General features: G+C 39.2%; 2 protein-coding genes across 9 annotated transcripts; one reads left to right on the top strand and one right to left on the bottom strand.

Annotated features, from left to right (window-relative positions):
• Positions 1–5,641: 5,641 nt before the first annotated feature.
• BTBD18 (BTB domain containing 18) lies at positions 5,642–15,236 on the top strand. Of its 8 annotated transcripts, none has more exons than XM_039341218.1 (5): positions 5,642–5,701; positions 8,402–8,589; positions 10,229–10,390; positions 11,945–13,934; positions 15,056–15,219. In XM_039341218.1, the coding sequence occupies exons 3-5, from the start codon at positions 10,243–10,245 to the stop codon at positions 15,087–15,089; spliced, it is 2,172 nt and encodes a 723-aa protein (XP_039197152.1). In that variant the 5' UTR covers positions 5,642–5,701; positions 8,402–8,589; positions 10,229–10,242; the 3' UTR covers positions 15,090–15,219. The 8 variants fall into 8 exon arrangements, 7 of the variants coding, with proteins under 7 accessions (XP_039197152.1, XP_039197151.1, XP_039197154.1 ...); XM_039341217.1 differs by having other exon boundaries at positions 5,655–5,847; XM_039341220.1 differs by lacking the exon at positions 8,402–8,589 and adding an exon at positions 7,694–7,779 and having other exon boundaries at positions 5,655–5,847.
• A 692-nt stretch (positions 15,237–15,928) lies between these two features.
• Positions 15,929–26,170, bottom strand: SELENOH (selenoprotein H). Its single transcript, XM_039341224.1, has 5 exons — positions 25,921–26,170; positions 22,509–22,658; positions 21,360–21,505; positions 17,106–17,235; positions 15,929–16,609 (listed from the first exon to the last, which is right to left on the bottom strand). Exons 2-4 carry the CDS (start codon positions 22,655–22,657, stop codon positions 17,135–17,137), a joined length of 396 nt encoding a protein of 131 aa, XP_039197158.1. The 5' UTR covers position 22,658; positions 25,921–26,170; the 3' UTR covers positions 15,929–16,609; positions 17,106–17,134.
• Positions 26,171–27,007: the final 837 nt, after the last annotated feature.

Here is a 27,007-nt window from a genome sequence, read left to right as displayed (position 1 = left end):
GACAAACTTTTTGAGGACACTAGGGATGATATAGATATGGTAAGTATAACAACTGGACCAAACTTCACTATGGAGGAGATTGAACATGCAATAAAAATAGCAAAACCAAGAAAAGCCATAGGACCTGATGATATCCCAATAGAAATTTTAAACTTGCTGGAAGAGAATGGGAAGAATTTTTTTACTGCAGCTCTTCAATCAAATATATGTTAACAGGAAAGATACCAAATGATTGGCTAAAATCAACCTTTGCTTCAATCCCCCCAAAATTAAATGCAAAGAAGTGTACCGAATACAGAATAAGCTTAATGAGTCATGCCCTGAAAATATTCCTGAGAATAATTCACACAAGAATATACAACAAAATTGAGGAACGTCTAGGTAACACACAATTTAGTTTCAGAAACAATCTTGGTACATGAGATGCGCTATTCAGCATTCAGGTTCTTGTACAGCATTGTAGAGATGTCAATCACAGTGTTTACATGTGCTTCATTGATTTTGAAAAAGCATTTGATAAAATAAGGCACAGCAAACTATTAGAAATCCTGAAACAAGAGGGACTAGATGACAAAGACATCCAAATCATAAAGAATCTATAGTGGCATCAGGTAGCAAATGTGAGACTAGGCCAAAAATACTCAGCTGATGCAGAAATACGAAGAGGGGTCGGACAGGGATGTATTCTGTCTTCACTGATGTTCAATATCTACTCTGAGTCAATCTTCAACAAGGCACGGGAGAACATCGATGCTGGCATCAAAGTAAACAGTGTTTGGATCAACAATTTAAGATATGCTGACGATACAGTTCTGCTTGCCAGTAAACATGAAGACCTTCAGCTCCTCAACAGAGTCACAGAAATGTCTGAAAAATACGGCTTGAAGCTTAACACCTCAAAAACCAAGATCATGGTCATCAGCAAACAACCCGTTAATTTACCACCAATAAATTTGGAAGGAATACCATTAGAAAAAATTGAAAGGATCACGCACCTCGGTTCTAATTTACATGAAAGCTGGGATATGACCACTGACGTAAAGACAAGGATAGAGAAAGCTCAAACAGCATTCTTCAAAATGAAAAAGGTCTTCTGCAGTCACGACATAAGCCTAAGATTGAAAATCAGGCTTGTCAGATATTATATTTTTTTATCCTGCTCTATGGAGTAGAGAGTTGGTCTCTGACAGAAGGCCACCTGAAAGACTAGAAGCATTTGAAATGAGGATTTACAGGCGACTATTATGTATAAGCTGGGTTGACAAGATCAGAAATGATGAGGTGATAAGCGTCCTGGAAAAGCCAAGGGAAATCCTCAAAACAATTAAAAAACGAAAGTTAGAATATTTCAGATATGTGATGCGACACCCAGAAAAATACAGCATACTCCATTTAATCCTCCAGGGAAAGATTGAAGGCAAACAAGGTCCAGGTAGAAGAAGAACATCATGGCTTCAAAATCTAAAGGACTGGTTTGGACAAAACTCAGCAGCACTTCTTGCGGCTGCTGATAAAAACAGGATTGCCAACATGATCGCCAACATCCGATAACGGATATGGCACAAGAAGAAGAAGAAGCTTACACCTCTAGGAAATTATCAGAGACTGAGCAGAGGTGGGAAGCATGGGAGAAGGAGGCCTATGCTATACGATGGGCTCTCCTCACTTGGAGGCATTTCAAGGAAGGGAGTAAAATACTGTTTCAAATATGGACTGATCATAAGAATCTTGAAACAATGAAAACTCCCAGGAAACTCTCACCCAAACAAGCCAGGTGGTCCCAATACTTTCATCACTTTGATTTCACTATCCATTACCTCCTGGGGGAAAGAATTTTTTAGCAGACGCCCTGTCCAGACTACCACAATATAATAGCAAGAAAGCAGAAGTGACTAAAGTACTTTTACATCCTCGTCAATTAGCAGCCCCGGTAACCACCAGGGCCCAGTCGAGACCTGTGGATCCTATTGGAAAAACTTTGCTGCAGGACTTTAAAACTGCATTAGAAACCGATGAGTGGTTTTGGAAACATAATAACCTGTGTGTGTTAAAAGATGGATTAGCCTGGATTGGAGAGAAACTTAATGTCCCAGCAGCCCTAAGACTTAAAGTAATGTAAGCAGGGCAAGTGATATCTCATCCAATGACTATAGTGATTTATCTAACAATAAAATGGTCATGTGATTTTTTTTTGCTTAGCCACCATGGCGTTTAGCGGCAGAATTGCCAGTCCTAACTATGGTTGATAAGGAAAGACTATCTGTAGTTCTTTATATTTTTTTTCTATACTCTGTCCATTTGTATATAGACACTGGAATTCTTGAGTTATGTAACTTGACATATATCTTTGTGTATAGGTAGTCCTCAATTAGCAACCATAATTAGGACTGGCTACTCAATGATTAAACAAAGCGGTCATTGAGTGAAATTGTGACTATGCTTATGATCTTACTTCAGTTTTCCTTTTCAAAGAATTGGTTGCAAAGTTACTTTTTAATCATCATTATAATTGTGAACAGTTGCTGTCCAAGGTAGTTGCTAAACTTTACATGTTCATTATTGCATGCATGCATGCACAGTACATGCACATATGTATGATGAAAGATGCAACCCTGAATGCTGATTATCATGCCAGAGTGGGAACTCATGAACTCTTTGTTGTGCCAGTAGTGATGTTTTCTAATGTCATCAGTAAAAGTTTTAACCCTAAATTTTTGGTGCAAAATGTCTTACTATCTAGCATACAACTCCAAGAATATCCCAAATTTATTATGTACTGTATTGTACAGACCAACTATGAAGAAACTGAAAAGAGGCAAAATTCACTTAAAACTAGAATCAGAAGAAACTAAATGCTTGAAAATGTATTATATCCCAAGAGTGTTGGCTGAAAGCCCAGCCTTCTCCAAGATCCCCATTCAAAAGTAAATGCCATCTGCAGTACAAATATAAAATTAATCCCAGTTGAGTTAACTCATGCAAATCCATGGGTTTTTTTAAAATCTTAATTGAATAAACCACAATTGGTTGAATTCATACAATATGGTAAGCCATATACCAGAGTTTATAAACCACAGTGGCTGGATTTTCACAACACACAAAGCTAAAACCAAACATAACACGTTTGGGCTTAGCTGATGAATGTATTCACTGAAATGTTGCTTTGCTTTGCTTTCTCTAGCCAATCTGACTTTTATTTTAATGGAAAACAATGAGTATTTATCTGATTTTTCAAAATTTATTCAATGGATTTTGAATAGCTTGTATTTTGTGGGCAATATCTCCTCCTCTACCCAAAGCTATATGTGGTATTTTGGACACATATGTGTTGTTAGCCCTATCTTTAGGAGAATTACTTCTTCTCCTTGTTCTTTAGCAACAATCACCTTTTCAAATGTCCAGTACACAATGAATTTTGCTCATATGTCAACTTAGGCTGACTAACGCTAGTGTTCCTGACATTAGAAAAATCATCTGTTGAAGAATTAATGGATGAATGGCCCCTGGAAATCTGGCTGCTAATCTCCATTGAGCACTGATGGATACGATGCCTTTATTGCATGCATATCCACTATAATTAATTCAACCATGGGTTGTTTGTATGATCACTGAAATGAAAAATCTTTTGCATATATACAATACAAAAATGCTGTGGCCTGCATCCCATTAACTAGGAAGTATTATGAGGTATGCTAATTCAGTGGCATAACCCTCAAAATGTTTATGGAATCAGACTGTTTTACATTAAAATAGAAATGCCTATCCTTTTGCTGCCCTGGGATAATAAAAGTGAAGGAAAGTGTGTTTGCCCTTATCTGTCAGCCAAAAGAGAAGGGAAGCCTCTTCCTGATTTTTCTGCCTACTTTTCTTGAAAACTTTGAAAAAGAGAAATCTATTATTACCCATACAGAATAATAGTACATTTTCTTTCCGCTATCTTCTTTACAAACCAATTCACGTTTATGTTCTATGTCACAAGTCAATACCTAGAACATTCAGTTATCACAGATATCTAAATTACAACCCATATTTTCCAAAATCTTTTGAAAAAAAGCAGGAACATGATTTTTATCAAACATATGCTTGCATGATATTCAGGAGGATAGAAAGGAACTGTGCATATCACTTGCACATTTAAATTATTTTACAATATATTGATAACTGGCTGCAATCTTGATAATAAATAAATAATAAACAAAAATAGATAGCTAAAATAATTGTATAAAATCACATCAGAAAGTGTAAGTGTCATCACTAATTTAAATTCCAAATGCACATGGAGACCAACTCTTTCTTTCTTTCTTTCTCTTCTTCCTTCATTCCTATCCTACCTTTACTATTTTTTCAAACAACTCAAAGGGGCCAATATATCCAACACACCTTTCTCCTCCTATTTTCCCCACATCTTCCTTTGTAATGAGAAAAGTAAATCTTGCATATTGATTGTAAGCTGCCTCTAGGCGAGATGAGCAACCTGTAAGTTTAATAAATAAAAAAAATCTTGCATTTTTTTAAAATAATGTAGAAAGATTACACACACATACTCATATCTTCCATTCTAAATGCCTTAAGGTAACCAGCAACATAATTAAAAGTGTGCAGATTTTATGCCCAGCAAGAAGAGACTTATGGGGGGAAACTGATAAGAAATGTCATCTTATGACTTACTGTTTAAACTGAGAAATACCTGTAGAAGAAAATTTGAGTTCAGTAGCCATAACATAAAAAAAGTGGCTGTGTTCACATTCCCTAAGTCATAAACTGGCTTGCTATCTATGATTATGCTCCCATGTATGCATTCAGTATATCATGATTAAGGAAATCAGTTGTGTAGCGTGAACTCATCTGTTGTCTGCCATGCCTAAGTTCTCTATTATATAGTAAACTTTACCTGTGCGTATCCTAGATGTATTTTACTTAATATTGGGGTCCACGTAAGTTTGTAAATAATTGTATTTAGGATAAAAGCCTTATCCCTATTCTAATATATATCGTCAACATATCAAAGAGAGTAACATTGATTCTAAATGGATGATGTTTTTTCTAGACGGCCAGCTGGGTCTGTACACCTTGGCAGAACGCGCAGAACCGCAACAGCTTACTTTAAGGGACACGGTTGCACCTTTTCCTCCCGATCTGCAGCGATTTAAGAAAGAGGGTAACTTTCTTCTACCTCTTGTAAACTCTCAGATACTGCTCAGAGTCGTTGTGAGTTCGGCGGCATATAACTTTAATACGTTATTAAATAATAATTAATATTGTAGCTTAGTTTCTTTGTTAGAAATAGCCGGGAATCGCAAAGAACTGGAGCCCATTCCTAAGTCGTGGTTAAAAACCGGGAAGGAACGCAAATGATGGAACGCCCCTTTAACAAGCCAAAAAAAAAAAAAAAAAGCCACCTTTGTTATTGATTCGTCCTTTCTCACATCACTATGTGAGAAAGCGGAGCTTTGATTACTATAAGGAGGGCGCTTAAAAAAAAAAATAGCCTCGATTTGGCTCCCTTCTTTCCTCGCTTTTTCTTTTTTTAAAAAAGCCGTGATTCCTCCCGCCAAAAGCCAGCCTCTCTGGTTAATGGCTGGAACTACAGCCAATGGGAGGGCTGTTTCCGAGATAAGGCTCGGGGGGGGCGTGGCCAGCGCGTGCGAGTACGGTTTTCTCCCGCTCTTGCTGGGAACGTTGCCCTGGAGGCGTGGGGCGAGTAGGTGTTGGGGTGGGGCCGGCGCGGGTATCCGTGCTCCCGTGTGTCGCAGGCGCTACGTTGTCCCTGTCGGCCGCAGCTGGAAAGCAAACCCACGCGAGCGTGGGAGTTGGGGAGCACGAGAAAGGGAAGCTCCCACAGTGAAGGTGGGGAAAAGCTTCCGTGGGTCTTCACGAATGAATGAATGAATAGCGAGAGGAGTAGGGAAGGGACCGCTGTCTCCTTAGTTATACGTGGGAAAGGAGTTGTATCGAGGCAAGGGAGTATTTCTGAAAATGGAATCTTTCCCGGTAACTTTGAACCAGTCTTTCCCCAAGTACCGTAGTGTCTTCTGGGTATGTCCGACTACAACTCCTATCATCTTCAGCATAACATGATGGAGTTGGAATCCAACATCCCTGAAGAGAAAGGTGCTGTAAATTATCATTTAGACATTCGTCTTGTTTTACATTTTTGCTGCTGCTTTTCCTTCTACCATTTTGTGAGGCAGTTTTGTAATTGGTTAGTTGTAAAGTATACATCTCTCAGTTGAATTGCTTGCTTGCTTATTTAAAAGATAATTCAAATTATATATGTATCCATGTTGGTAATAACCAATCTAATTTGAATTATCTTTTAATAAATTTGATTATATATATTCAATATGGATACAGTTTTTAGACAGAAAATAAGCTATTATGGATACATGGGTAGCAAAGTTGTGCATTCATATACATGTTTGACTGGAAATAAATTTTGTGGGGTTTTTTCTTAGGTAAGCATATGCAGGATTGCAGCATTAATCTAGATAAGTGCTGCTTAAAACCCACTAGTAGTTCTCTTGATTTTAAAATGAGAATATGAGCAAAGATACATTTGGACCATTAATACATATGTCTGGAAGATTCTGCTTCCTATAAGCTCCAATTAAGAGAAGCACTACAATGACAGAAAAAATGCAAAATTATAGCTGTTGAGTTTGCTGAATTTGCATCTGCACCTGTATCTAGAATTGCTTCAGAAGTTGCTAGATCTGTCTTACAACAATATCAGAAACAAATATGTATGTAGAAAGACAGGATGGGAAATATAAGATTGTTCTGATTTGTAATTACTACAGAAAGGAGCAATGAAAATTAGCAATAAGGCTGGCACGTTTTCCCTTTTTTTAATAGTTACAGTATTAAGAGGATTTTGGAGGGAAGAATGATGAGATGACAATAAAAAATTATGACAGTGAAGAAATTAGTTTTCATTCATTACATTATTATGTAATCTTTTAATAAGTTCAGGAGAGAGACCTGGAATATAGTAATTGATACAACAGCATTAGAATAATTATATAATATGAAATAAGGAGCCTCTAAACTAGAATGCCATGGTATATCAGTATCTGTACATTTAAAATAACAGGTAAAAAATTATTTTGAAATAACTTGGACTAAAAAAAAAGAAGCAATTTTAAATATGGATAAATTGAGGGTTTATACAATGAAACTGGCAGATTATTGAGCACAGGAAATTTTATTTCGCATAGCATGCAATTTATAAACTTTGTTACCGTAAGATGACTGATTATTACCAACAAAGGAATATACCCCCTAGATTGAGCTGCCTATTAAATGCCAGGTAATGGGATTTGGAAGGAGAGACATGGTAGCTATGTTTTATTTTTTGTTGTTTTAGAAAAAGCAAGTTACAAAGAAAGTGGAAGTTCATAAGCAATGTCCAATTGACTAAGCCATCTAAATGACATTGATATAATCCGAGGACTCCAAGCTTTTCAGTCTGAGGGCCAACTGGACATTTTGCAAACATTTGAGGGCTGGGGAGGGGGAAATCAGGTTTATAAATGAGCAAATAAAATTTAATTGAATGAATGTTTTATTTTGCCTAATGTGATATGATTCACAAAAACAGCAAAAAAGAAATGTGACAACTGCAAAGAAACAATGCTGTGCTTGTACGGACAATGATACAAGATTTAAAAGATGCTTCCCTTTCTTCATCCAGCAATCCTCCAGCTGGCTTGTAATCCTCTCCCCCATTGGAGAAATTGAGGGAATCCTACCTTTCTTCCTAAACAGTGGTGAATACAGGTAGTCCTTGACTTACAACAGTTTGTTTAGTGATTGTTCGAAGTTACAATGGCATTGAAAAAAGTAACTTATGACCATTTTTCACACAACTGTTGCAGCATCCACATGGTCATGTGATTTACATTTGGATGCCTGACAACTCGTTCATATTTGTGATGGCTGCAGTGTCCCAGGATCATGTGATCACCTTTTGCAGCCTTCTGACAAGCAAAGTCAATGGGGAAGCCAGATTCCCAACTGTGTTACTTAACAACTGCAGTGATTCATTTAACAAATGTGACAAGAAAATTCATAAAATAGGGCAAAACTCACTTAACAAATTTTTTACTTAGCAGAATAAATTTTGGGCTCAATTGTCATAAGTCAAGGACTATCTTTATAGCCCTGCTTTCTCTCCCTATGCTGTTTAGAAAGGATCAGAGCATAGCACATGGGAAGAGCTAGCTGGCTGGAAGGAAACTTCCAGAGGGCTGGATATAGTCCATGGACCGTAGTTTGGAGAGTCCTGATATAAATCTACATGACTACTAAGCCATGTTATTGAAAGTTATACCATATGAACTTTGAACCTGGGTCAAAATGTGGTTAAAATAAAATGCCTTAGCCATGCTTTATATTTAAGGTTTGTTATTGGGTAATTACCTGGGACTGTCTATGCAACCTGTACCTGGAAAAGAAAGCTACTTTGAAGATAATCCTGACTACTGGACTCAAAGGCAGGAAGGCAGAACAGCTGCTAATTGGGGAGTGTCTACCTGTGCCATCTCTGATTCTCTTTCTCCCAGTATCTGGGAGGAGAGGAACAAGAAGGTGAGCGAAGGCAAATAGTTCAAACTAGTCTTTTAATATCTGGGAAGATGGCTGGAACAGTAGCAAGAATGACTGTTTCCAGAGTAAGCCTAAATTACTGACTTTTTTGGTGCTGGATTACTGGGTAGATCATTTATTTGCAGGTAATGCCAGACTTTCGAAGATCTGTTACGTGAATGTGCCCAGTGAATGGAAATATATGTTAAGCCATGGTTTGGTTAACTAAGAAAAAAATAGTTGGCTGAATTCAGATGTTAAGCCCAAACCAAATAAGTGGTTTAGTTATTTGCTGAAGGCATTCCATTTAACAACAGTATAACTAGTCTGTTACATAAATTAGTGAATAGCTTGCCTAATTTGATTATTACAAGCAGGACTTTTTTTGTCATAGAACTCCCAGAACAGAGTTCCGGCACCTTTTGGGGATGGAATCTTGTAGGGTAGGCAAGGCAGGTTGTATGACATGTGTGAATTCCAGCACCTTTTTTTTTTTTTTTTTTTTTTTACAAAAAAAGCACTGGTTACAAGATTATTTTAACAACAGGTTTTGATGAGGAATGTTTGACATTTTTTTGATTTCTTGAATTATATGCATATTCTTGTTCATTTGTGACTTCTGTAAGCTATACATTAATACAGAACTTGCAATCAATCTGTTTCCTATTTTGGTCCTCAGTAGATGAAGTGAAAAGTTTGCTCCTTTTTCCCTTTTGAGGGAAATATTTAAACCTTATAAATTCCTAAAGATTCCCTAAAATCTTTGAATTTGTTTCTCAAATAGCCCCTGGCCACATCCATTTGGTAATGTGGCTTATATACCACCTAAAATCTGGGATGGATTTTATGAAAGTTGCATGGTCCTGTTTTAAACAAGGATGCTCAGACCCAAGTCCAAGGGTCACAGTCCTGAGCACCTCCAAAATCTAATTTTTAATGTGACTAGAAAAGGAAAATTATCAAATATGTAGGAAATAACCATAACTTTATTTAGCAAATTTAGATTAACTGCATTTACGGTCATTAAAGCCTTCATTCTGTGCCACTGCCTCGTGCCCCAGATAAACCACAAACCCCTGGCAGTAGAATGTATGTTTTCCACAAGTGGCACTTTTTTCTCTACACTAGACACATTTTGAAATATAGTTGCATGATAAGAGGAATAAACCCCTCTGTAAATTTTAAGTACAGTTTTGTTTATGTAAAGGAATATATTTTAGAACAACTAATTACTCATGGAATGCCAGGGTTCTGAATTAAGCAGTGCCTTCTTGTTTCATAAAGCTTTGAAGAAAGTTTGACATTTAGCAAAATTGCTAATGTAGCAGTTACATATCAGATGTAATGATACATGGAATTTGAATTGTTCTGCCCTGATATTTTAGGACTTTTGTTTAATATAATGATCAACGGCAAGATTGAAAAATCCATAAGTCTATTTTCTTCTAGGCAATTTAGGCAGTTTAAAAATGTCTTTCAGAAAATATCCATTGATAATATATTAGCAGAACACTGCTGATATAACACACTACCAGATTAAATTCAGAATTTACTTGGAATAAATGCTATTCAACTTTGTTCAATGAGAATTGAGCGTAGACTTTAGCTGCAGTGCTAACCTGGACAAATATTTGTTTGACAGAAATCTGGTATACGATGAAGGAAGGTTCTGTTACCATGACTTCTTCAGCTGCAAATCCCAAGATTCTGTATAGGAATTCTCGTCTACTCCGTATGGTGTTCCTACAACTCCATCGCCAGCAAAGGGCTGACTTATTTTGTGATGTTGTCCTACAAGCAGAAGGTACTAATTTTTTAAAAAAATCTGAGAGATAGGTACCCAAAAATAAATAGAATGGATCAAGTTGTATTTTGGCTGAAATTTTATTAGAGCTTTGCAAGTACTAATACTTCGCATGATCTTGATTCTATGCCTCTGTTTATAAACCCAGGATTGTATTAGCTTTTTTGGCGGCGGTTGCACACTGCTGGCTCATAGTCAAATGATCGTCCACTAGGACTCCATGGTCCCTCTCACTGTCACTGTTTTTAAGTCAGATCTTGTCCAATCTGTATTTATACCTTTGATTTTTCCTGCTTAAATGTAAAACTTTGCTTTTCTCCACATTGAAACTCAGCTCACCTTCTGACAAGCAAAATCAATGGGAAAGTCAGATTCACTTTATAACAGTGTTATTAATAACTGCAGTGATTCACTTAACAACTGTGGCAAGAAAGATCATAAAATGGGACAATACCCAGTTAACAACTGTCTTGCTTAGCAACAGAAAATTTGGGCTCAATTGTGATTGTAAATTGAGGACTACTTGTATTAAACTCTTGAACTTGAAACATTTAGCCGTAGTGAAATTTTGCAAAGAAATGTGTGATAGATCCAGGGAAGTTATTTGCAGTGCTGCTATTGTTACTTGTTATTTTTATTTGTGTTGAATTCTTCCATTGAAATCTATGGAACCATTTGAGGTGCTTAATTTTACCTCCGGCATGCCTATGGATTTGTTTAATATCTTGTTAGTTATGAATAAAATACATAATGGTAGTTTGTACAGTTTGCAATTGTTTTGTTACTCAGTTGTCCCCAAATTAGACCAAATTGCTAGGCATTTGTCTTAAAGAAGCATTACTAGTCTAAGAACTCTAAGCAAATTTAGTTAGGGAAGATGCAGGTATGATTTTATTTATTAAAATGTATACTTTAACACTACCCAGTAAATTAATGTAAAAGGAAGGATGGAATGAGCTAAAATATCTCTTTTTATACAGGAACCCTGTTCTTGCAATTTTGTTTTAGAAGTACAACTATTTTAAATTAACGTGTGAAAAATGCAATTTAGAATACTTAAATATAATTAAATACATTATTTAAATTAGTATGCTTAAAATTAAATCATCTATGATCAATGATCTGTGTACTGGGAATGGCAATAACTGGTGAATGGACCAAGCCTTTTCATCTACCCTGTCATCTTCCACTGCAGTCCAGATTCCTCTCTGATACCCTGCCTTTTCACATCTTTGCACTTCTGTCAGAAAAAGGGAGCAAAGACAGTTGCTTGGGGAGGTTGCTTCAAGGTGTATGTAGGTATTTGATTTAGCATGTTCCTTCCATTTCTTGCCAGGGCAAGTAAAATAGGCTTCCTAAAGTGCTTCTGGTTAGCTGCTCTGGGAACAGAATTTAGGACTAGATATGTCTTTGCCCTGACCCAGTACAATTCTCACTTTCCTGACATTATGTATTGGCTGTGGGAGAATTTCAAGACTAGCCCATGGAGAACATCTTCAGTCAAAATTGAGGGTCCACTGGTAAAGTACCTGCTAATAATGGTGTTCTTTGTAGGCGAAGCCGTTCCAGCTCATTGTTGCATCCTGTCAGCCTGCAGCCCCTTCTTCACAGAGCAGTTGGAGCGAGAAATGCCCCCCAAGGGACACAAGGTGGTGCTGGAAATTCGGGGGCTGAAAATTGGGACGTTGCGTAAATTGGTAGATTTCCTCTATACATCTGAAATGGAGGTGTCCAGGGAAGAAGCTCAGGATATTCTTGCAGCTGCACGACAGCTTCAGGTGTCAGAACTTGATTCTTTACAGTTAGAGGGAGGAAAATTAGTAAAAAAAACATTGGGCCGTCGTTTAAACAGGAACTGTTTGCAGATAACCAATCCAATGTCCACATCAGAGACAAGTTTAATTCATTCTTCTGCTCCCTCTGGAGGTAGCTTGACATCCTGGCTAGCTGCAGGCAAGCAAGCAACATCCAGCAATAATTTTATATCATGCTCCAAAGAAATAAGTAGCCACAACAGTACCGATCAGAAGGACCTAAAGAAGCAAAAGCTTACTACAGCATTGCTAAGTAGTGACAAACAGATTTCAAAAGGCCAAACAATTACTGCTGATCCCCAGAAAACAAAAGTTAAAAAACGCCCTGCAGGCACAATAAGGAATATAATGGCCAATAATGAGAATGGTGGTCTGCACAGAAAGGAGACTGAGACTGGAGAGACACACACTAGAGCCGGTTTGCAGACTTCAAAAAAGATAAAGCTCAGCCGTCCAAAGCTTTCCTTCCCACCTCTGTCTACGCCTTGTGCCACCAAAGACCATTGCACTGTGACATCCAGCAAATCGCCAAGATCCGTTAGACGTCTCTGGAGACAAAAATGTCCTGGGAAGGATGAGACAAAAAAAGAAGATAGTATCCATTTTTGTGACTTCAGAAGCCCCCCTCTTCTTCCAAAATCTAAAGGCAGAAAGCGCATCCCCAGTGATCCAACACCCTGCCCAAACTGTCCCCAAGAAATAGGTCACATAGGCCGAGTAAAGCTCAGAAAAGTTATCAATGGCAGCTGCTGGGAAGTGGTGCATGAATCGCCTGCTGTGCAGCCAACAGTGGTGGCAAACGGTGTGCGTACTTTGAAAGATGAGGGCTCCCAATCTCAAATCAGACATCCTAAACCAGAAGTCGCAGATGTGCAGCAGTTGGCTTGCTCTGCTAAACTGCTCCCTGCAACTGCTGAGGCCGCACCGGCTCCTGACAAAAGTGTGATAAAACAACAGCCAGAACTACCTGAGAAGAAGGTGGCCTTAGATGAAGGAGCTGATGCTGCTGAGAATCATTATGACCTGGAGGCATTTGTGCTGGATCATCTGGTCAAGGAAGAGCAGTATGACAGCCTTGCTTCAGCTGGAGAGTTGGAACAGATGCTAGACTTGCTTCTGGCTGATGAGGATGCCACTGAGGGAATCCAGAGCACCACTATTACACAAAGCCTGTGTGCTTCACCCCAGGAAAATGAGAATGTCCTGGGGAACATTGAAATTGAAGAAAAAGAGAGATGTTGTACAGTAGGTCCACAGTTGGACAAGATAAAAATTACTGAAGCTTGTGACTCAACAAATGGGAGCTCTTTGTTGGACCCTGTCCTTAACTGTCTTCCTCTTGTAACACCTGAGCCTAATGGTGAGTGCCTTTCCTTGTCCAGATCGGCCTCTCCCCAATTGGGGGATTGGGCAACGGCTCAGTGTCAGCTGTCTGAATCTACAAATGGGACTGCAAAATGTGCTGAGCCTTTGTCTGTCACTTGGACAGGTGATGAGGATCAAGGACCTCTAACTTATGATATGGGAATCTCAGATACAAAGTCACTTACTGAAGCTGTTCTGAGCAACCCTGTGCAGCACAACTTGGACTGCAAGCTGCCATCTTTCTTAGACAGCCTAGAAGAAGAAACCATAGACATTGGTGGGGTAGAGGACCTCTTTCTTAATATTGAATGTGTCCGGCCTGATCCTTCTCCTATATCTGAAACTGAAGTGGATGTTCTGAACTAGTGAGTGCAAGTAGTGGCAAGAAATTGGTGAGGTGGGCTAGCAGACAGTATTGCACTTAAAATTCCATGCCACAAAAAGCAATTAATAGATTCCATAATGTTTTTGAGTATTTTGATCAGATGATGGAAAAGCCCCCTTTAAAATCAAGCTGGGGGGAGGCTGCTTCATTATCACCAATTATCAGCCTCCTTTAATCATGACCGTGACATTGATATAATCTATTCTTTGCGTACAGGCCACCCTTCCAGGATGCCGGGGTTCTTCTGCTCTATTGTGGGATAGGTAACCTACAAGAAATCTACAGCATTACTTCTATGAAAAGTAATAACGTTTTATGTTGAGAAACATCTTGGGGCTGGTAATAATTTTACACAAGTGTGTTCTACTTAATTTCCTTTATAGATCATAGTGTAATTGTCTTATAGTAAACACAAGATTTTAAAATGCCAGTCAGTGTTTAAAGCGCGAGGACAAAATTATGTTTTCTGGGAAGAGCTCTTTTGTGAAACAGTGTTGTTCTCAACTGTTTTAGGTTCTGTGCTTCCCTTTAATATTTTTAAATGTTTTATTTAATGGCTAGTGAATTAACCAAACTTGGAAATAAAATTCATTGCTGTTAGGATGATTGTTTTATCCCAAGCTGGGAGCTACTACCTTGAGTTAGGAGTTCAAAGGCAATATAAAGGACTTGGCAAGAGGATAAGAACTGCCCTCTTTGTACTGGCTCTTGTCAGTTCAATGCTTCATTATTATTATTATTGTTTAAAAGTCAGATTGGAACTAGGAAGGCCAGCAGAGAATCTCCTGATCTCGCGTTACTGGAGATCACACAGTACCAACTCAACAGCACTTGCAGCAGTAGATGCTTTGCTGTATATGTCAATTCTCTTAAAACCAGTACGTTGCTGGAAGCAGCACCCCTTTCTCCTGCTTTTAGCTTGCTTGAATTGAGCCGATTTTTCTCCTGATAAGTGGCCTGCAGCATTTAAACACTGATACAGAGGGAACTAAGTGCCTTGCTGACTTTCTGTATTTTAAAAAAGAGATGGCTCCCTAGAGGCTTGAGAATAATTGCCAAGTTGCTTGTTGTTCATTGAAACCATCTCCCTTGTGTTTGCAGCTTCTTCACAGAGAAGTGTATTCAAGTGCAGTGACCTATACCTCCACGAAGCTGTGCCAAATACTTCCTTCTCTCACAACCCAAAGCTCTTCATGTATGCAGAACATTCTGAAGAGTAGAGGGCACAAAGACTGGAATAAATATTGAGTTGTAACTTGTTCAAATAAAAATTCTAAGTTTTCTTGGTGCTTTGTATCATATTTACATTGAAGCCATCTTGTGGAAATAAAACAATGAATACGGCTAAAGGAGATAATGAATATGGCTAAAGGAAATAAAACAATGAGTACACACAAATAATACAAATTGTTGGGTAAGAATAGGGAAGATTTATAAAGTCAGCATAATAAACTAGAAGTTGATAATAAAGTTAACTATCTTGAGCAGGTATTTTGTGCATAGGGGAAAGCATGTGGATTAAATGATTAAATATTAAAATTTCAAAGGCTGAGGACTGCTACTAGTAATATAATAGTATAAATAAAAGGAAAAGAGAAAAATGAAAACTAGTAGCCATTGCTTCTTTAATCAAGAGAAAAATAGGTTTAAAGATTGCAATTAGCAATTTATGGCCTGCAGCAGAATGGTTTGGATACTCCAATTTGGCTCTCATTCCTTAGTCAATTTTTAAAAAAAAAAAAAAAAAAAAATCCAAAACAACGCAGAGAAGAAACTTGGGTTTTCAGGATTCATTATACTGTCATGACCCTGGAGTTAAGGGAAAGGTGAAGTAAAACAAGTAGTTGAGAAGAATTCTTCCTTTTTCTCTGCCAACACAATCCTAAATAGCTTTGGATTTCATTCAATTCTAGAGGGACCAAATACTGTAGAGATTTTAAGTACCACTTCTAAAATACCACTAGCAAACAAGCATATATTTAGGTTTTTATTGGGGGAAAAAATACAGGATAAAATATTAGCATTGTAGCCTGGAGCTGTGGTATGGATAAAAGTACAATAGTAAAAAAAGAAAAATACATTTTCAGAAGTCGTGCATATGCTTGGGAAGGTAAGTTAACACTTCAGCAGGTGAAATGGCATGTGAATACAGATGTGCAACTTTAATTCACAAAATTCGATCAATCTAAACCAGCGGTTCTCAACCTATGGGTCGCGACCCCATTTGGGGTCGAACGACCATTTTATGGGGGTCGCCAAACAACGCGATCCGCCATTTTTCCCCCTCAGGGGGCGCCGCTGCGCATGTGCGGCGCGTCCGTGTGACCGGGGGTCGCCGTATAAAAAGGTTGAGAACCACTGATCTAAACTATGCCACGTCAGAATCTCATATGACACCTTTATTTCACAGGACAGAACTGAACGAAAAATAGAGGAAGGCGGTTAAGCTTTATTGAAAATAAAGTTCTTTCCCAAAATGTTCCCAGGAGTAACAAACATTTGAAAAGATGGTGGGTCAGGAAAGGATAACATCTGGTCCATTCTTTCTTGTAAAGGAGGAGCAGCAATTTCAGAGATACGACCAGAGTTTACCCCACTTCATCATATCTCATCATAAATGCTCCAGCTCACAGGACAAACGGACAGTCGTAGAGGCTGCAGAAAACAAAAGATGGCTTTTAGGCATAGCTCCTACTCACCAGTTCACAGCATCACTTACAACTTCCAAGTGTACAATGGTTTTAATTACATTTCTAAACCACGCAGCACAGATGCACATGACTATCCATGGTACAACCCTAAGAGATGTTCCCACAGTATATAGAATTTAAGGTTCCAGAGATGTAAACTATGACTCATTTTAGGTATTGTGATGAATGATCTCCAAGTACATTTGTTCAAATATTATATAAGAGCCAGTTGATTGGCACAGGGTTCAAGACATTTTATTTGTCTTGAGGCAATCCTCGATGTAATGACCATTCATTAACCCTTCAAAATTATGGTGGCATTGAACAAAGAGAGTTATGACTGGTGCCTGAAGTTATGGCCGCTGCAGTGCCCCGTAGTCACGTGATCAAAACTAGGGTGTTTGCAGAGACACTTCAGCACACACACACGCACACCCCAGCCATTCTGGATGTAAACTTACACTTTGCTCCTATTCCATCATTGTTGACTTTAGTTTAAGTTGTGCTTCACCATTTCAACGATGTTGCTGGGTTCTGGGAATTTCAGTTTGCGGGGTGGCCCTTTTTTAAGACCACTCCATAGCTCTGTCTCTAAAAATAATTAACACAAAAGGCAATCACCAGTACTTGGATTATACAATGTCAGTACATCCCATACATACTGCCAAGTAGTCACATGGTGTGTAAACAATTGAATTCGCTGATCAACTACCTTCAAAAGAAATGGGGCTACTTGCAGCCAGACACTGTTCATCTCCAAACAACCTCATTTTTTTTCTGCCAAGCTGGGCAGAAGCTTGATGTTCAAGCTTTGCGCTGTGTTTGTGGGACTGAGTGAAGAGAAAGATTTGTATAATGAAAAAAAGTGAAAGCTTCCGCAATACGGCTCATAAGAAGAACTGAAGGTAATTGTAGCAAAATAAACCAGACCCATATGAAATTGTGGCATAGCCATTCATTATAATGAATAATATATTCATTACATCACCTCTATTTTTCATGTCTGAAATACAACATTTATCAATTGAAAGGAAGATGATCTTAAATGGCCTCTGGCAGGATCAGGATGGAGGGTGTGCACCCATCCTGTCTCTTTTTACCTCAGTGGTGTTCAGTACCATCAATTATGGTATCCTTCAGAGCCAGTTTCAAGAACCAGGTGTGGGGAACAGTGTATTGTGCTAGTTTTCTTCCTTTCTCTCGGACTGGTTCCAGTTGGTGTTGATAGGAGGAGAGATCCAGCCCAAAGTAGGGGTACTTTGTAGGGTGCCCAGAATCTCCTTCTACTTAACTTCTCTTTCCTTCTACTTAACAAGTAAATGAGGTTGCTGGGTGAGATGATTCACTGGTTTCGGTGGATATCAATATGCAGACAACATGCAGCTTTATATATCTACCCCATGCTTCTTGAGTAATGCTGTTGATGCCCTATCCCGGTGTCTGGTGGCTGTTGGGGACCAGATGGGGTGAAATGAACTCCCACTCAACCCTAGCAAGACAGAGTGGCGGTGGGTATTTGGACCTTCCGGAGATAAGATTCTTCCATCTTTAGTCCTGGATGGGGTTGCAGTACCTTTGACAGGCCTATGTGCAATCTGGGGGTCCTCCTAGACTCACAGCTTCTGCCCAACGGTGGCAGCCATAGCTAAGAGAACCTTTGCACACCTTGGGAAGTGTGTCAGTTATGCTTAATCCTGGACCGGAAGGCCCTGCTCAGTGACTCATGCCCTTGTAACCTCTCATTAAGACTACTGCAACACAGTCTACATGGGGATGCCTCTGAAGAGCATTCAGAAATTTCAGCTGGTGCAGGTAGTAAATGGTGCTAGATATAGTACACATAACACTAGTACTGGAAGAGCTGCATTGGTTACCTGTATGTTTCCGGGTACAAGTCACTTTTAAAAGCCCTACCTGGCCTGGGACTGGGTTACCTGAGGGACCGCCTTTTTCTTTTTTTTTTTATTGAATTTTTTTTAAAATTTTACAAAAACAAAACAACACTTCCCCAAACCTCCCCATTCCCTCCCCCGACCTTCCCAGAGCTGAATACAGGCTTAATTGAAATTTCTTCAAAAAATCTTAAAAAAGATATAAACCATGAATAAATCTAAATACATTAATTGAACAAATTATAAAATAATTAACAATAATATATGTATAGAAAAACATAAATACCAAAAGAAAAATGCTTTAAAGAAAAAAGAATAAAAAAAAGAAAAAAGAAAAAGATAAAAGAAAATATAATAAAAATAAAAATAAAAATAAAAAAGAATAAAGTCTATAAAATATTTTAAATTTTAAATATAAGTTATTGAAAAACTAAATAATATTTTTTTTACATCCAACTTATATTGTATAAAATCTATCCATTTTTTCCATACCACAAAATACTTCTCTTGCGATTGATCCTTCAAAAAAGCCGAAATCTTTGCCATTTCTGCCAAATAAGAAACTTTAAAAAACCACTCTTGCAAAGCAGGCAAAGATTCCTTCTTCCAACATTGTCCTACTAACAACCTTGTGGCTGTAATTAAATTTAACATCAATATGGTCTCTTTAGTATCACAATCAATAACAATACCTAACAAAAACGATTGTGGGGTAAATTTTACCCTCCTTCTAAAAATTCTTTGAATATTCCACCATATCTTAATCCAAAAAGCTTTTATATTTTTACACGACCACCAGATATGATAATAAGTAGCAAGGGACCGCCTTTTTCAAGCGTCTCTACCTGTCCAATTCAATCTAACAGACCGAGTATGTTGCACATCCCGTCAGCCAAAGAGTTTTGGCTGGCAAGGAGTAGAAAATGGGCCTTTTCTGTAGTAGACTCTGCCCTGTGAAATATCCTCCTCTTGGGAGATTAGAATGGCCTCAAAACTATTAGATCTTTCATAAAGCTCTAAAAGCCTCTCTGTGCTGAATGTGGTAAGGGCACAGTTTCCTGACTTATTTGTTAACTGGCCAAGTATCGCAGCTGCTCTCTATATATTTTGGATGATTTTTATAGTTTTCTAATCATAGTATTTTTTTTAATAGTAAGCTGCCCAGTTATTGAGATGGGTGGCTATAGAAATTGAACAAACAAACAAACCTAAGCTTGTTTATTCTATAGCAAATCTCATAAACTTCAGCTCTTATTCCCAGAGTAGTATGCTTGGAACATCTTGTTCTGTTCATACTACGTAGTTTCACTTCCATCTGCATTCTTGTTCTCTTCCATGTTTTTTTTTAAGTGACTCTCTGCAACAAACCATCTTCTTAGCTGTGGAAATTCACCACCATTTGAGAATCTCCATTTCCCAACTTTTTCTTGAACACTATGGAACATCTTCATGGAGAAAGCTACTCACTATATATGTATAGAGTGACAAGATAGGGCATGATTAGTGCACTCATCAATCTCCTGTCTTGAAGACACAGTACATGTTTTTAGCCACTTTGCATTTCCTGCTCATCCTGTAGTCAGTACCATAGGGAACACAGTTAACAAGTGGTAATTATTTAAGGGAAAACATGGTATTAATTGGAAGAGTCTGCTATTTCTCATTTCAAAACTGCATTACATAATAATGTCCAGACATAAGATATGATGAAGCAGAACATAAGATATGATGAAGCAGAACAAAGTTAACATATCTTTCTAGGCTGTAACTTTTATTCTGCTGCATCATCTCTTTATGTCTGCGCATCACATTTATATAAGTTCTGAGTAACTCAATGCAACTCTGAGATTTCAGGAATACATCATAAAATATTGTGCAATATTTTGCTGCTCTCATAGAAAATCTTGTCTCTTGGCTATTTTAGGGGAATGAAAGAGTGTTTTTTTAGAGAAGCAACACACTGACATCGTGGATGTTATGTTACTGATAGCGGGTAGTCTGGTGCTATGCTTCAATACCCACTTTCACACCCATACTGTGAAATGTACACATTGTAGCACTATTATAATAAAAAGTCATAAACACTGAAAATATGGGACTAATATTGAATATGATGAAGATCAAAGCATATAGATAATAGATACAACAGACAGAAGTTTTCCCCTGTGACACTCTATGGAAACAAAATTTGGACTTTGAAGAAGTAGGCTAGAAAGAGTACCGAGGCTTTTGAACTTTGGTGTTGGAGAAAACTCAAGACTGCCATGATTATCAAATGCTATGTTAAACAAATAGAGCATAAAACAAATCAACAATCAAGTTCAAATTAGAAAAATGTGGGCACATTATAAAAAAACTCTAGAGAAGTCTATAAAGCTATGAAAGGTGGAAGGAAAGAGAGAAAGAAGACGATCTGCAATAAGGTACATGGACTCAGTTGTACCTTTGAAAGATCTGAAGGGCCAGATGGGAGACAGAGTATCATGGAGAAAAATCTATCAGTGAGGTCACCAAGAGTTTACACCAACTTGATGGCATATAATTAAGCCCATTCTGTAACATCGTCCAAGTAAATGGAACAATTCCTGAGAAGTTGATCACAGGTTTCATTCATGAACTGTGCTACTTGTGGTCAAGTATGTTGTAGGGCAAACTCAGCAATACTAACTGGCATGGCTTTTACCATGGAAACCTCGGAAACTGGCTTAATTTAATAAACCAATTGCAGTATATTCAATAGACTGAACTAAACAATGGTTAGCATTGAGATTACAAACCAACAGTCTTATCCATCCCATTCCCATAAGCAACAGAATAACTCACTGGTGCCATCTTTTTTCAAGAGAACCACTTCAAAGCTATTTCTCCGGGGCTTTTCAAGGTTGATCTCCACAAGGATGTCAGGAAAGGCCAGGCCCAGCTCTTGGCTGACAGCCTCAGCTCTACGTCCAAAGACTCGTCAGCTTTTACTGTCAATATTGAAAAAAAAAGAGGAAAAAACATTTTAATACTATAGAATGAATATGAACTATTATTTGAAAGTCCTGTGGAACTTTAAAAGAACTAAGTTCCCACCATATTTAGCAGTCCATCTAATCTTTCTCTTTTTATTTCGTAACAAAAACTTCACTTTAATATTTTATTTGGAGATGGGCATAGTTGTCTATTATACACACATGTCCATTAAACTAAAGAAAAATAGCAATAGCTACAGCAATTTGGTCCACTGCATGCAAAGTTCATTGCACTGAGGCCCGATATTGCAATGAAATATTAGATTAAAAACAAATTCCATGCAGGCTATAGGGTTAAATCAATTAAAGCTTTTTTTTTAAACAAAAACCTGTATTTTATAGAACTCTAAAGTTCCATGAGAACTTGATGGGGTTCTTTGAAAAACTAATAGCAAAAAGGAAAAGAAAACCCTTGAACTCAAATAATTTTCTATTTTAGAGCTTTCTCTTGAGATCAGGATTCCAGAATTTTTAAATTAACAAGTTCTGTAATCTCAAAACGTTAAAAAACTCCTGAATTAAAATGAATTTCTATTTGAGTGGTCAGCAGAATTTATTTTTAAAGCTGTTTTAATATATTTACTGTACTTTTAAGAACAAATGGGATTCTTTCCTAATTTGGGGGACATGAATCTAAAACATCTCCAGTCAGGAATCTCCAGATCTATCGATGCTTCAATTTCTAGAATTCCTGGAACACCAAAAAGAAGGAAGCTCTAAGCAACTGTTAGGACATATATGCACCAATTTAAAAAGAAATGAAATATCCACCCATCTTCACAAAACTTATTTTTCACGGCAAACACAATCAATTAAAATTCACATTATTAATTTTTGTTACTGAACACCTATTACAGGTCCAATAATCATTTGCAGAATGAGGAAAAAAAGTTATTCTGAAGCAAGATATCTGACTGATCCCTTTCAATATGTAGGCAATATGTCAAGGTTCTTTTACCAGTGCTCAATTGTCACATGAAGGTCTCCAGGTCCTTCATTCTTCCGAATCTTGGGCAATTTCTTCACATCATTGGCTCCCTCTCCACTGGATGCTGTGGCTTCTGCTTGAGGGATCGCTGCCTTCCTTTTCCGCCCCTTGGGAGGCATTCTACGAATGAAGGCAAGAAGAAAGAATATTACATTTGTATTTTTGGGTTACAGATCTCAGTATATGTAGCAGATTTTTCTGGGAAGGACACACCAAAGAAAGAAGGCTTAGAGAATGCTAATCTATTATGTTCTAGGAAGAGAAAAGAGGAATAGATAGAAGGGGTGTTGTCTTACCTGAACGCCTTTTCTCAGCATGATGATGGGAGAATCCACGAATGGGTTTTGACTGTCTTCCTGCCCAATTAGACTAAGTCTGATAAAGTAGCCATGCCTCCTGCTGGGCCTTAGTACCTCCCAGACACGACGAAGGGGAAACCATTGATGGTAGTCCGATGTGTTGGCTCCCTTACCCCTAACACAGGCTCTGACAGACCTAAAGGGGTGGATGTGGATTCTCCATCATCATGCTGAGAAAAGGTGTTCAGGTAAGACAACGCCCCTTCTCCAGCATGAGGATGGAGAATCCACGAATGGGACATATCAAAGCTACTCTTTCCCTAGGTGAGGGAATCGGTCTGGGCCTGTGTCCCACTTGATGGCACCACTTGCTGGATCACTCTCCTGGAAGCCTGAATCATGGAGATAATGCCCGCCGGATAGGACTCTTGTGTCAGGAGTGCCGTTCAAGTGCCAGGTGGCTAACTGGAGCCACTGAGAGTCCGGAGGCTGTAGAGCCCCCTGGCTGAGTGCCACACAATCTGGAGGAATCCTCCACTGCAGAGAGATGGAAAGGCTCACGAGGTCGGCAAACCATGGTCATCTCGGCCAGTGTGGAGCAATTAATATCACCTCTGCCCGTTCCTGTAGTATCTTCCAAATGATGGCCTGGAGCAAAAGGGAGAGGGGGAAAGGCATAGAGCAGGGCCTGCTCCACCCCTGGAGAAGGGAACGGGAACAAAAACCTCGGGTGTTGGGCGTTTGCCGGGGAGGCAAACAGGTCCAGCACTGGAAGTCCAAACCTCTCCGAGATCTCTCTGAATAGACCGGGATGCAGGCGCTACTCTGAGTGATCCACTGTTGACCTGTTCAAGAAGTCCGCTTGCTGGTTTGCCTCTCCTGGTATGTGCTCTGCTTTGAGGGAGGAGAGGTTGGTTTCTGCCCAAGTATTCAGCAGCTGGGCCTCGTTCATGAGGGACCTGGACCGAGTACCCCCCTGCCGGTTCACATGGGCTTTCGCTGCCACATTGTCTGTGAGCACTAGGACATGTTGTCCCGCCACTCGGTCGCTGAAGTGGCGTAGTACCAGATGTATGGCTCTGAGCTCTAGTCAGTTTATGTTGTGTTTGAGGTCTGACTGTAATCATCGCCCCTGAGCTGTGAGTGTAGGTGTGCCCCCCAGCCGAACAGACTGGCGTCCGTTGTTAGGATAAGACTGGCTGGTTCCCTAATTAGAAAGCCTTTGGCTATCACTGGGGAGGTCCACCACTGAAGGGACTCTAGGGTATGAGGCTGAACAAAGACCCTCTGGTTGGAGGAGCTGGTGCCCTGTCTCTGAAATGGGAGCAAGAACCATTGAAGGGTTCTGGAGTGTAGCCTGGCCCATGTCACTATCCCCATACAAGAGACCATCTTTCCTAACAGTTGGGAAAGTGTGGCCAGCGTGACCACACGCTCCCTTCGTGCCTGCCTGATCAGGACCCGGATGCTGTCTCGACGTTCTGGCGACATGTAGACCTTGCAGAGATTGGTGTCTATAATCGCGCCTAGGCGAAGGTAAATCAAGCCAAGCATCCTTGATTTATTGAGCTCAGAAATGCAAAAAGTATGGCCAGGGCTCACCAGCATCAACTATAGTGGGGATTAATATATGCTCAGAGGTCTTTAAAACTCCAGAAAATCTGCCCTTCCCCCCCCCCCAATATGCCATGGGAAGCCTGGAATTGCTCTTCTATTAATGGACGTGACTTCTCACTTAGTTAATACTGTCAGATACTATTCCCAGCCAAAGCCCTCCAGATATTTGAAATGTAACTTTTCAGGCTAGCTGAAAAATATGGAACTGTCTTTAACACACTGGGAGAAAATGAGGGAATGAGTGATCTCCAAACCACTGGCTGCAATGGTCCAGGATTTTCAATAGTCCTATCAAAGTGTATTTTGATGGATTAGCTACAAATAGCACATCCGGATGCCATTACAGGATGACTAAAATGTCTTAGGAACTCAGTATTGTACAGATAGTCTTTGATTACAACAGATTATTTAGTGATTGTTCAAAGTTACAACCCCGCTAAAAAAAGTGACTTATAACCATTTTTCACATGACAGTTGCAGTATGCCCATAGTCACATGATCAAAATTCAGATGCTTGGCAACTGATTCATATTCATGACAGTTGCGGTGTCCTGGGATCATACGATAATCTTTGGTCATCTTCTTACAAGCAAAGTCAATTAGGAAGCCAGATTCACTTAACAACCATGTTACTAACTGCAGCTATTCATTTAATAACTGTGGCATAAAAGGTCGTAAAATGGAGCAAAATTCAGTTAACAAAAGTTTCACTTGGCAACAAAAAATGTGGTCATAAATCGAGGACTACCTGTAGTAAAAAACATCACTAAATTTTTAGCAAAGAGCATATTAGAGAATACGGTTTGTGTGTGTAAGGTTACCTACAAGCTTTTCATCGAAAAAGAAAGAAAAGCAAAAAAAGATGATAAAGATAAAGGATCATGGTTTATTTAATCAATTTATAATCAAAGAAGACCCAGTGTAGGGTTCAAATTCCCGTTCAGCTACGGGGCTCACTGGATGAGATGCTGAACATTGGGAGAAAAGGATGGATGGATATAAATGCAACGGATAACGACCGAAACAGAATCTTTGGTAACGCTAAAGAGAAATGGCAATAACCATCAAATAAACGCAGAACAGAATCAGTCCAAAAACCCTGGTTGGAGAAGGCAGAAGAAAGAACCGCAGAGAAGTTTGCCCAGAAAACCATTTAGACATTTAAGCATTAAAACATCGCGGCTCTGGAGTTGCGGGAAAGAGATTAAACTGAGGCTGAAAAGCCAGAGAATACGACCAATAAGAGAGCAACTCCGGGTTTTCAAGACGCGAAGCAACCTTGCCTGCTTTTTTGTTACAGACAGTATAACCCACATGTGGGCAGCTTATGCTCAAGAAAGGAAATATCCCGCAGCTTCAACCATTAGCGCTGACTGGAATTGAATTGGGTGCATTAACGATAAACCTGCAAAAGGCAGACAAGCAATCCCCAAGGCCAAATACAGGGAAGAGCCTTCCCGTCTCACCTTCCAAAGCTGCTGCGACGAAGCCCCAGCTATCCCGCGCGCCAAAGACTTTCGTAAGATGGCCGCTGCCCGTCACCGTCCGCGTGAAACGGGGCGGTTTGAGTGACGTTCCGTAGCAACCAATTCTGGTGGCAGGTTCTCCTGCTTGAGCAGGGGGCTGGACTAGAAGACCTCCAAGGTTTCTATTCTATTCTATTCTATTCTAAATCACGGCTCGCTTTCGAAGGGTTACTGTGTTAAACTGGGCGCGTTTTCAAGTTCTACTGCAAGTGGGTGTAGCAAAGATTTGGATAGGCAGTAGTCAGAATCCCGGTGGGCGGGGCAGGTAGCAGCGCATTTCAGTTAAAGGGGCTGCATGGTGGGTTGGAGTGGCGCTTCCAGAGAAGTAGGTATAGTTCAGCATTTCGCTGGCTCTTCCGTCACTTTTGAGTATCTTTTGTTTGTGCCGTTGTTCTGCTTCATTCACGGACGTATCTTCTGCTCTTCCGTGTCGCCCACCGCTTCACAAGAGACAGTAATTGAATCCAACTTGCAGCTCCGTGGAGAATCTTGCAATACGGTAGGAGATGCCGCCCAGCTCTCTAACAAAGGAGAGTAGTACATCATTGGCCTCCTGCGAAAATCGGTCCCGCTGTTGGCCAAGTTCATACAATAAACTTAACTAAGCTAATCAGAATTAATGTACGAAATCAGCAATTGACTTATAAGGCTCAATTGCAACTGCAACCATGGTTAGCTTATGTCCATATAAATTGTTAGAACTTTTGAAAAACAGACAAGACAAAGCAGGAGACAGAAATCAAGTCAGGCCTTAGCCATGAAAGCCAGCTGGGTGACTTTGAGCCAGCCATTCTCTCAGCCCAATTCACCCCAAAAGATTGTATTGTAAGGAAAACAGGAGGTGGTGGATTTGATCGCTGCCTTAAGTTGTTTAAAAAAATAATAATGGTGAAATATAAATTAAAAATCAAAATCAAATTAATAATAGGATTGCTCATATTGGGAAAAACAAAAAGACCAGTTATACCCTTTAAAATATAGATCAGAAAGCAGGGTCAGAAGCTGTCCTGTTGAAAAAGCCAGGTGT

The sequence above is a fragment of the Crotalus tigris genome, unplaced genomic scaffold (genome assembly GCF_016545835.1).
Source record: "Crotalus tigris isolate CLP2741 ecotype Arizona unplaced genomic scaffold, ASM1654583v1 scf7180000017764.6130737, whole genome shotgun sequence".
In the NCBI taxonomy this organism is placed as follows: domain Eukaryota; kingdom Metazoa; phylum Chordata; class Lepidosauria; order Squamata; family Viperidae; genus Crotalus; species Crotalus tigris.
This window is presented reverse-complemented; position numbering and strand designations above follow the sequence as displayed.